Source organism: Macrobrachium nipponense, chromosome 38, assembly GCF_015104395.2.
Source record: "Macrobrachium nipponense isolate FS-2020 chromosome 38, ASM1510439v2, whole genome shotgun sequence".
NCBI lineage: Eukaryota > Metazoa > Arthropoda > Malacostraca > Decapoda > Palaemonidae > Macrobrachium > Macrobrachium nipponense.
The window spans coordinates 9775105-9787167 of NC_061098.1; the positions used below are offsets into that span (position 1 = coordinate 9775105).

The 12063-nt window shown below is 41.4% G+C and overlaps 2 protein-coding genes across 6 annotated transcripts in view; one reads left to right on the forward strand and one right to left on the reverse strand.

Annotated features, from left to right (window-relative positions):
* LOC135209616 (E3 ubiquitin-protein ligase UBR2-like) overlaps positions 1-12063 on the reverse strand; it is a 97432-nt gene that overhangs the window by 27573 nt on the left and 57796 nt on the right. The gene's annotated exons all lie outside the window — the stretch shown is intronic.
* LOC135209617 (endothelin-converting enzyme homolog) lies at positions 5386-9744 on the forward strand. The gene has a single exon (XM_064242320.1). It carries the CDS (start codon positions 5882-5884, stop codon positions 8402-8404), a length of 2523 nt encoding a protein of 840 aa, XP_064098390.1. The 5' UTR covers positions 5386-5881; the 3' UTR covers positions 8405-9744.

Sequence of the window (12063 nt, forward strand, 5' to 3'; positions counted from 1 at the left end):
TATAAAAAAAAAAGTTGTAAAATGATGTATTCCAAGGTCTGATCAATATCAAATTTCCACAGCTTGAAGCCAATCATAAAATAAAGAGATTCTAACAACTCTTCTATAAAAAAAAGTTGTAAAATTATGACTTCCAAGGTCTGATCAATATCAAATTTCTACAGCTTGAAGCCAATCAATAAAATAAGCGGGATTCGAACAACTCTTCTATAGCATAGAACTGTGGAAGTAATGTTGCAGACACTATCCACTTTATCGACGCTCTTGGAGACAGCAATAAAACCTTCAACTCAAATTATTCAAGTGTCTAGCTTATTCATGCCGTTCTTGACTGCTGCTAAATCTGTTAATATAAGTACTGGAAGTTGGCTGGAGTATTAATGGGCCCCCTCTGTGTGTGTGTGTGTGTGTGTGTGTGTGTGTGTGTGTGTGTGTGTGTGTGTGTGTGTGTGTGTTGTTGAGAGAGAGAGAGAGAGAGAGAGAGAGAGAGAGAGAGAGAGAGAGAGAGAGTGCCTGTAGGATTCTATCAGAAAAACATGCGGAACTTGAATCCTAAAAATATAAACAAGGGCGTATATTACCATGTTCAAAGTTGTCGTCCTAACAAGGTAACATTTAGCTGTTGATAAATTTTCACGATGGCAAACGAAGTTTCTCATATTCATAGCTGGACAATTAAAATAAGGCCGCAAGTTACCGGATGAAACGCTTTCATTTGCTAATCAAATTCCAAAATCACCATGAAAACACTGGCAATTTCGTAACAACACAACACTGTCTTCAAGGACTGAATAACCAATCTCGTGATAGAATGTTCATAGACTAGTGGATCATATACCTTCACCAAAATGACTAAGGAAGGTTTCTGCCAATTCATCTCTCCTCTCTCACTGTCAAAGTACAATTAAGAGTGGCTCCATCCAACTTTTTCCATTGTATCACAAATAATTAAAAATAAAATATAAAACGGAACCTGGGCTTCTATTGAATCCGCGAGTTCATGAAAAAGCAAATATATTAAAAGAAAACAACGTTTCCTAAATGATCTATTTCATTAAACGCAAAGAAACGATATCATTGTGTTGTTGTTACACCAGTCACATATGCGCATCTTAATACGAAAAAGAAAAAGAAAAATAACAAATACCACATCCGTCTATAATAATAAAAGAGAAAAAAATCCACTAACCACATATACCAAATTAATACCACGACTCCCACCAATTCAATTTCACGAAACCCCAAGACAAAAGCTAATGACATCAACCTACGGTCTACCGTCTATAGACCGTGCATTAACCTCTCGAAAATATTAGAAAACGGGTTACAAGATCCGTGACCTCTGACCTTTCCACCTCGAAATCTGTACAGAGAACAGCCAAGGTCGTACAGAGTCAAGTTTCGTGATCAAGTGAAATTTTTTTTTTTTTTTTTTGGCCAAGGTTCTTTTTCAAGAAGTGCGGGCGAACCCTACATTTAGACAGCCTTACTCATATCATCATATAATAATACAGAAAATATCAATAATAATAATAATAATAATAATCTAGCAGTATTTCAGTTCAATCTAAACACTGACGCAAAGCAGAGAGAGAGAGAGAGAGAGAGAGAGAGAGAGAGAGAGAGAGAGAGAGAGAGAGAGAGCCTTACTCATATCATAAAAAAATTAATACAGAAAATATCAATAATAATAATAATAATAATAATAATAATAATAATAATAATAATAATAATAATAATCTATCAGTATTTCCGTACAATGAAAACACTGACAGAGAGAGAGAGAGAGAGAGAGAGAGAGAGAGAGAGAGAGAGAGAGAGAGAGAGAGAGAGAGAGAGAGAGCGCATATCAATATCGCAGGCAATCAGACAATATTACTACAGCAATATATACGTGAGAACCGTCCATCACTAAAAGAAAAAATATGTCATCCAATATGACTTCGGCTTCACAAACATTAAGTTCAACTTTCACTATCACAACAATTGAGGGGGTTATTTCGGAAATGACACATTTACCAACCTTCAGAAATACTGCAAGACAGTAATGTCTGTCTGTCTGTCGTGTATGAACGTATGTGTAAAATACATATATGAAGAAGAGGAAGAAAAAGGAGAGAGAGAGAGAGAGAGAGAGGGGGGGGGGGGGGGGGGCTACCTGAAGATGGGGTTATATCCCTTCCAGGGAGAGGGGAGGGAAGGGGAGGGGGTATTCCTCGTCGTTAAGACAGAGGTAGGATCAATGACCACCAATTTTAATGCAATTTATCACAGTGGTGGGGAAATACAAGTTACGTCATGCTTTCTTCCCCCCCACCCACACCCACCCCAACGCCCCCTTCATAACTACCGTCCTTCCCACTTCCCATTCTCGAACCTCCACCCCCAATTCCCCTATCTCCCCACATTTCTTGTATTAATACACTAGTCACCAAGATACACTCTTTCACTTTCGATAGTCCAACGTCGTATTATCTGTGATCAAAGAAAGTTTGGTGTAACGTTCTTTATTAGACTGAGAAAGCAAAACTAAAAGGGAGTTTAATGCACTGAATACTTCATCAAAGTCACTGTATATATTTGCAGCTTTCTTTTATTTCTTTCACATTCAACGCGTCAATGAACTACCAATACTGAATACGCCAATTTAGACCATTTGAATGCACCATAGCAACAGGTCCGGACTGTTTTTCACCATACAAGCTCATTAATAGGTGAATTTACGAGCATAAGTTTCTGTCATTATGTCATATTCACGACCCCATCTCCAACTCTCACTTTTAAAACTGCTTCAAGATGGCTTTCAATTCGATCCGTATACCAATTCTCAAGTTCAATTTGTTTGTATGGTGTTTTTACGTTGCATGGAACCAGTGGTTATTCAGCAACGAGACCAACGGCTTTATACGTGACTTCCGAACCACGTCGAGAGTGAACTTCTATCACCAGAAATACACATCTCTCACTCCTCAATGAAATGGCCGAGAATCGAACTCGCGACCACCGAGGTGGGACGCCAACACCATACCAACCACGCCACTGAGGCGCTTCAAGTTCAATTTTACCTTCTATGAGTTAAGTGACAATATCAAAAAGTCAAGTATATCTTAGTAGTTTTACCATCTGGCTCCGCGTTGGCCGAGCCGAGAATCGAACTTCGGGACCACCGGACTGGTAGCCGAGTGCGAAGACCACTCGTCCAACAAGGAATTGTTACAATGTCAAATTAAAAGAACCACGTTTCGCCTTATACGTGCGAGTAATCATATTCTACGCATTCATACAGGGATACGCGGAGGACTAGCAATTCCATATATCCTACCACTGAAAGGATTGATAATAATCAATGAATGGTTCTCTTCAAGAACTAGTCTTCCCAACCTCCTCATTGTAAGGGCACAAGGATTGTTTTTTTTTTTTTTTTTTATATGGAAGTTCATCACTACCTACCATCTGACAACCCTTTTTCTTCCAATCAAAACTGTCAGTTTTGCCTATCTCCATCCTTTCAGTTAAAACTGTCAGTTCTGCTACACAACTCTCTTTCCAAGTATATGAATCTAATTACTATCTAATTGAGAGAGAGAGAGAGAGAGAGAGAGAGAGAGAGAGAGAGAGAGAGAGAGACTCATACGATGAGCACGAGCTAATGAAAAATTTCAAAGTTCAACACTGATGTTACAGGACAAAGAAAAGTTTCAAGAGTAGTTTTCAGCGCTTATAATCGCAATGTCGAAAATAATTTATTTCCCAGCACACAACAATTTAGAGAGAGAGAGAGAGAGAGAGAGAGAGAGAGAGAGAGAGAGAGAGAGAGAGAGAGAGAGAGAGAGAGGAGTAATTCCATTAGATGTGACATTATCCATGGGAAAAACATTATGTACAACTATGAGTAAGTTGTTAAAATAACTCGCCAACCCTTTCTAAGTTAATGATACAATACTGAATCACCACAGCGGAACAGACAACTTGGCTACGTTGAGAGAGAGAGAGAGAGAGAGAGAGAGAGAGAGAGAGATACAACTCTGATTTTCTCTCTTTTTCTACCCCCTACCTTCTTTCAATGATCTACCTAAGTAAGGATTACGCGTATTCATTCAACTCTCTCTCTCTCTCTCTCTCTCTCAAGACGATAGACCAGAACTTCGCACCATTTCTCGGGAACTACAAAATATGCGTATGACCATTCCTGCGTGACCAAAACTGAGACGCCCAATATGGCGCAACACAGAAGTCTCCCCTTTCACCTCTCAAAAGGAAAACGGCCACCGAACGACGACGTCCCAAACATCCACATTAGCTGGAAATGTCATATGAGAAAGACTAACATGGCCCGGAACAATCTGACAACATTAAGGTATACGTACGTTGCGATAACCTTAAAAAAAAAAAAAAAAAAAAAAAAAAAAAAATTTATTACAAGCCTCCTTCCTATACCCTGGCGTGGATTCGAACGTGTATACGCTTCGGGACTTAAGACGAGTGGAGAATAAAGAATTTGGGCCTCAGGCCAAACGCTGGGACCAATGAGGTCATTCAGCAGTGGAAGTGAATTTGACAGCAAGAAGGTTTAGCAGAAGAGAGAGAGAGAGAGAGAGAGAGAGAGAGAGAGAGAGAGAGAGAGAGAGAGGAGAGAGAGAGTAGGTCCATTCTGAGCGACCTTCCTTCGCTAATCAATATGCCAAAAGCCTGTTCTTCCAGGTTCTGAAGTCCATTATTATATAGCAACTCTCTTCTCACTACTCATTGGAGAGGAGGACGGTAATACGTGAAGTCTTCATTATAGAATGTGGTGAAATCCAGGGCCTATTTCCAAATAAGTAACCTTTTAAACTTTGCTTTACTGCACCAATACGAAAAGTTCCCGAGGTAACAATTTTTGGACAAGTCACTTTATTCCAAAAAAGTATTCATAAAGAAAAAAAAAACATTCTATATAAAGTAACTCCATATCAAAACAACGCCAGTATTCTAACTAACAGATCTTCCAACTGCGCATAAAAACACCTAACGGGTTTCAAGTCGTTGAAGATAAAGAAACACAATTCAAGGTTCTCCGACTCTTTTCACTTTCGATCCCTGGGCCATCTCGCCCCAAATCTTCTTCCGCCGACGCAACGGTTAGAGAAATAGAGAAATACTTAACATTTATTTGAAATTCCCAACAATTATGTAGTCTTGAAATCCTTGCATAATGAACATTAAAAAAAAATAAAAAAAGTTAGCGTGCTGGTCAAACGCTTTTGCAGGACCTTTTTTTTTTTTTTTTTTTTTTTTTTTTTTTTTTTTTTTTTTTTTTTTTTTAAGGTTGCCGTACGCCAATTCGCTCCTCCCAAGAACAGAGGTACTGCCCCGCCCCCAATTCTATCCCCCCTCCTCTTCTACCCCCTGTCCTACAGTGATAGTGATAGCGTCTCAAACCAGTCAGTCCCCTGGCGGCATGCCACGACGAATCGACGATCAGTCTCTCTCTCGTTGCTACGCTAATCGGACGTCGGCGCTGGCTGGCTGGGTTGCTTTCTCTCTCTATTTCTCTCCCCACCCCCCCTCTCTCTCAGGCTGTTAACTCATACGCGAATCCTTTCACTCCGTACTTTCGTCCGCAAAGACCTGCTGGATGCTGATTTAACCGTCTGGCTTTCCGTTGTGACAGGAGTAACGGTTTATGGAAATTATCCCGCTGTGAAAAATAAAACGCGAGAGTCTGTGCTACTTAGGAAGCATGCTAATTGCACATTCTCTTGACGCATAAATATGTAAATACACAAAACGATTAACTTGCATGAAAACGCCATGGGGCACCAGTGTCCGGACAAAAGCTCGCTTCTGAAACCCGAAAGGTGTCTGTGTGTCACTCTTTCCCCCATTCATTAAACAACAAATGACGCAAGAAATGTCATCCAACTTGAACACGCCTTCCAGCTCCGACAGGCCGCCCAGATCGGGGCGCCAAAAGACCTCCAAAATGGAGAGGTCCCACTCCCATACGCTGTCCGAGAGGTTCCTCGACTTAGTGCCCCGAAAGATGATGACCTTTGGAAGAAAGGCGACCCACGACGACCGAGAATCCGAACGCGACGACGACGAAGACATGGAAAGCCGGAGGAAACGGGAGACCAGCGTCATGAAAAGGTGGATTGTGTGTGTGACTGTGGCGGGACTTGTCGTCTCGGCGCTGGTTCTGGCCATCGTTTTGGTGTCGCTGTTGTCGTCGTCCAAATCCGCCGGACCTCCAGAACAAGACACCACTATAACTGATCGTGATCGTGATGAGGACCCTCGGGTACCCCAGGATGCAAAAGGCTTCTACGACTTCGTGGTTCAAAGCCTGGAAGGGGCGATGAACGACACAGCTCACCCCTGCGACGACTTCTATGAGTACGCCTGTGGGCGATGGCCCATTCATAACCCCCCACCGACGGGAGTTTCCCGCTGGAGTAACTTCGAAGAGCTGACTGTCACAATTTGGGACTTGATGCAAGAACAACTCGACAACGTCGCTCGCGGGGAAAAGGGCTCGACGCCCAAACAGGGCAACAAGAGGCGGCCGTTGCTGGAGGACGCGAATCCCTTCATAGTCAATTTAGTGGGAGTCTACTACAGCACCTGCGAGAACGAGACGCACCTCGCTAGTCGAGGGGCGGCGCCTCTCAAGGAGGTTCTTGCCAAGATGGACGACTTGTACACTTCCAAACTGCAAGAACTTCAGCCACTGGCTGTCTTCCAGGACATGCTGGAGTACGTGCACCACGAGCTGACGGTGCACGCCTTCTTTGGGTGGAAGGTGGAGATGGACAACAGCATTAAAAACCAAATGGTCATTGAACTGACAGCTCCTAGCGGGGACCTTCTACCGCAAGGCACTGTCGTGGACGGCAACAAAGACTTGATACAAATCTACAGGAAATACGCTACAAACCTACTAGAAATTGTAGGCACATACAAAAACGGCCAGGCGGAAGACGAGGCACAGGTCATTATCGATCAGCTGAAAATGTTCCACCCCTTGAGCGGCTCTCCTTTGGTCAACGTCACTAACGTAGTGCAACTGAATGACCTGGCACCCTTTCTAGATTGGCATAAGTACTTCAACGACGCTTTCAACAAAGTCGGGGCATTCATCACTCCCACTGAGCGGATTCTCTCCATGATTCAAGAGTATCTGCTCCAACTATCGGACAAAATAACAGCTGAAATCTCAAGCAACGGATCCCAGAGACTTTATAAGTACCTCCGTTGGCAGGTCATACAGTATTACAGTCAGTTTCTACATAAAGAGGCAAGAAACGCTATTCTACCCTTGTTCGACGGCATTAGCGGAGAAAACACGTCGGAGCTGCCAAACTTCCGCTATCGCCCTTGCATTAAGGAGCTGGAAGACAGACTCGCCATCCCAATGGGGTATTTACTGCTGGAAACGGTGAAGAAGCAACTTCCAGACAGGACCAAAGTGAAGGACATTGTGTCAACGATTGAAAACATGGCCCTCAGGATCCGCGACACATACAAGGTCTACATAAACTCTTTCCGCTGGCTAACAAAAGAAGCCAAGGCAGTTCTCACAGATAAACTAGACCACATTAACATCTTGGTCGGTTACCCGCCCATCCTAGACGATGAGCACCTGCTCCAAACAACGTACGAGCCTTTGGAATTCGAAAGGGGCCACTTGATCCAAAACCAAATCAACTTGCTGAAATTCAACCGAGAGAGAAAGATGCGCTTCTTGCGACAACCGGCCTCCTACACTGAATGGGAGCTCCTCTCCCCAATGTCCCTCATCAGCTTTTACGTCTACCGTCGCAATACCCTCCTCGTGCCACTGGGAGGATTCATGCACCCACTGTACAGCCAAGACCTTCCGGAGGCCCTCTCCTACGCTACGATGGGGCTCTTCATCAGCCACGAGATCGGCCACGCCATTGACTTCGTCGGTCGCACCCGTGACCATTACGGTCGCACGAATGCCACCCTGTGGGACGAGTCCACAGTCACAGACTTCGTGCAGAGGGTCCTGTGTCGTGTCAACGAGTACTCGGAGCGATACTACCCGGTCGAGGGCCTCCTCACGATCGCGGAGGTGATGGCGGACGACGGAAGCATCGGCACCGCATACAAGACGGTACAGCGTCGCCTTCAGGAGACGCGATTTCCCGAGCCCCTGCAGGAGTTCATGCGCAACAAGGGGCTCTCCCCCGACCAGCTGTTTTTCCTTCACTACGCCCAACTGTTCTGTTCAGCTTCCCCTCCCGGAGAACCCCTCAAGGGCATCGACCACTACCCACCGCATCCTGTCAGGGTTCGAGCCACACTGGCCAATACCCCGGAGTTCCATCGAGTTTTTAACTGTCCCAAAGGGTCGTTCATGCACCCAGTCAGAAACCAGACATGCGATATATGGTGATACAAACTGAAGGTGTACTTATGCAAAATACTACTACAAAACTATCGTTTGAACAACAAATATGCTTATTTACATATCAGTTCGTGCCTTATTCAACGAATCATCTGGATAGATTCCTTAAGAAACCAGAATTGTCAAATAAAAAAGTGAACAAACGTGAAGTGACATTCCAAGGTTACCTATGTTGAGCATTTTATAAAAACAGAAGTGTGATATTGAAGAAAACGTTTCAGCCAACGCATTTTTAGCTGAAATATACTGAACAGCATTGATCACTACATAACGGAATGTAAAACATACTTTAAGTATCATAGGTGAATTGAAATGACAGATGAATGCCGGGCATTCTCCAGTGATTCTCACAAGACGATCTTTCACCAGACGTTTTTTTGAGACTATTAAAACAAACGTTTCAGTGCAGTGAAGAAAAGGTCGGGTCCTTCATAAGAGAGCCAAATGAACGAGAAAAACATTTCTTAACTTTAAGCACAATGTTGTCTTTTCCAGCACAAAATGCATGTTCACTCAAAGAGTACAATATTTTTCTTAACCCTGCACAAAAGCTGTGATCCACTGATGTAATAATGTAACATCTAAGTATTCATGTACGTTAACAAGTTGCATTTCTCAGCATTAGCGGCACCATAAATATAGTATGTATATTTTATTTAGAAACTGTTATTTTATTTTCCCCAAAACACCCACTATCAAACCACCAGAAGGAAAACAAAACTCATTTTGGAAATTATAAGGCTGGACGGGCATCAAGAATGTAACACTTCAAAGTTCATTTGGAAAAAAAAAATACTTTGCTTTTGGTAAACTGAAACTATTCACCAGTTTAAGGTTTCAATAGCACCCCCTTCATCTCTAACAGCTTGTGTTTAATTCAACAGCAACGTTATGCTTTCACTAAATGTCATTTTACTTCAATATATAGCCACTGCTCAGTCAAATACATCTTTCCATTAAAAATAAAAACTTTTCATTACAAAGATAATGCAACGCCAACATCACCTTTCCATTCAATCGATAACTGCCTCTAATAAAGCACACTACAGCAGAAAATGTTTAAAAAAATTTTAAAATTCAACATATTTAATTCCCTGTAACAACGAATCAAGAAATAAAAAAACTATATCTAATTCTGCAATATTTCTTTTTATCAAGACACCAAAATCCTGTGTGAAACTTTCAATATTGTTTTATCTAATTCTACCTTCTAGTCAAATTCCATAACACTACGAAATAGTTCAATTCCGGCACATTTTCAAAATATTGAAAGTGCAACTACGTACTACTTTTGCTCTCCTAGCGAAAAATCATTATGAAAAGGATTCCTTCCCAAACTACACAAGTCACTCCCTAATTCCACCCTCCCAAAGGGCCCATTGCCTCCTGCTTAACACAATTGTTGCTTTTGCTCATTAACAATGACTAACTTACGTGACAAAACTAATGGAATGTATAAATATTCATCTAAAGACAAGTTAAGTATAAGAATTAAGAATTGAAAAGAACACTATGCAAGCTCATAAAACAGATCTGATGTGTATAATAAGAACATGAATAACAAATATGTGTAGACAAATAAAAGAATATCGCACACGCATATAAATGGCAAATCACAATTAAAGCATGCACTGGTAAAATATTAAAGAATACAAAAGAACATGGACAGTATGAAAGCCAAAACTCCAGATAAACCTAAATGTGCAACATAAGAAAAAGGAAGCATAAAAAGCCATAATGAAAACAAGAACATAATGCTACTATAAGACAGGAGTGCAAGGAAAGAATGGCAATTGTACAATACAGCCAGCAAAACATAACGACCAACAAAATATATAATGTAAATTTGGCGAAATAAACGAATAGGACAAACGGATACAGATGAATGATGCACCTGAATGAAAGTAACAACAGAGTATGATATTTAAAACGGTTGCTCTATGAGAGAGATTCATAATGACTATTTATACAAAATTGCCATAAAAGCACAGAGCAAATTCTAAACTATTTTCTAAAGTTTTTTAAGCTTAATATGTCTACAGTTGTTAAACACTGCAACAGTAATGATAAAATGTGACAATAATATGAAATGATTTACATATCGAAATACTTATGAGGTATTTACTTTCCTCACAACAGAAAAATTTTAATTCCTCTCCAAATATTTATCGCTACTTCAGCACCATCCCACAAATTACTCATATCAATTTCATCATATTTTCTCTATAATGATAAGATTGAGAGAAGTGTGAATCTGCTTCTTGCTCCTTATCTCTCAGAATCACTTGATATGACAAATTTTTAATCCATTTTTATTTTTCATAGCTAAGAAACCCGAGGTCTTGACATACAATCACAGGAAACGATCCGCCTAAGTCTATAACAACAGGATATAATCTTCACTGGAAAAAGTTTACTTATATACACACACACACCAATCCAAATCACAAGCAGGTTTGAAACTTTTCAGCACCAACTAATAATAGAATGAAGAGGAAATGCCCTTTAAAAGCTACATAATCACAACAAATTGCATCAAAATACATCGGGTAAAATATTAAACGACCCCTACTCTCCACCACTTACAAAGAGTGTCTAGAATAAAGTCAATTTTGTTTGATGACATACCAACGAAGAATATGATATTGTAATGATACAATTAAGTTTGTTCATACTTACCTGGCAGATATATATATAGCTGTATTTTTCTGAATCCGACAGAAATTTAAACACTTACGACACACGCAGTGGGAGTCAGGTGGTTAGTACCCATTCCCGCCGCTGGGAGGCGGGTATCAGGAATCATTCCCATTTTCTATTCATAATTTTTATTTCCACTGTCGCCTGAGGGGAGGTGGGTGGGTACTTGATTATATATATCTGCCAGGTAAGTATGAACAAACTTAATTGTATCATTACAATATCATTTTGTTCATGAAACTTACCTGTCAGATATATATATAGCTGAATCCCACCTTTGGTGGTGGGAGTAGACAGAATAGAAGATTTTAGGAAACATATATATGCAGATAATTGATATCTTGATTCCTTACCTGTTAGCATAGCTGACTTCGTGGTTACTGCCGCATAAGTCTGCTTGTGCTACTAGAGTTGCCAGCAAGGTAGAGACCTATAAAGCTGGTGCACTCCAGATGATCTGTCAACGGGAGGGGCGAGACCACGACGTGACTAGACCATTGACCATACAAATGAGGGCAACGAAGTAAAACCAAACCACCTGGCGTAGCCTACCAAAAGTATCCCACATAGACTAAGCTAATGGAAGGGAGATCCGCCGCAGGCGGTCAACCCCACAACCATAACACAAGTTAAAAACTCCCCTAAACCGTTAAAGGATAGGATGAGCGCTACCTCCTGCCCCCAAAACAGCTGTCTGTAGCGACGTATGGTCCGAGCGAGTAACAATTTTCGTATGTTGCTTTCACCTCCCGCAGGATAGTGTGAAGCGAACACCGAATTGCTTCGCCAATAAGTGGCGCCCAAAATATCTTTGATTGCCATATTTTTGTGAAAAGCCACCGAAGTAGCAATAGCCCTCAACTCGTGGGCTTTCACTTTCAGAAGCTCCATGTCACTTTCACTACACTTTTCATGGGCTTCCTTAACCGTACTTCTTAAGAAGAACG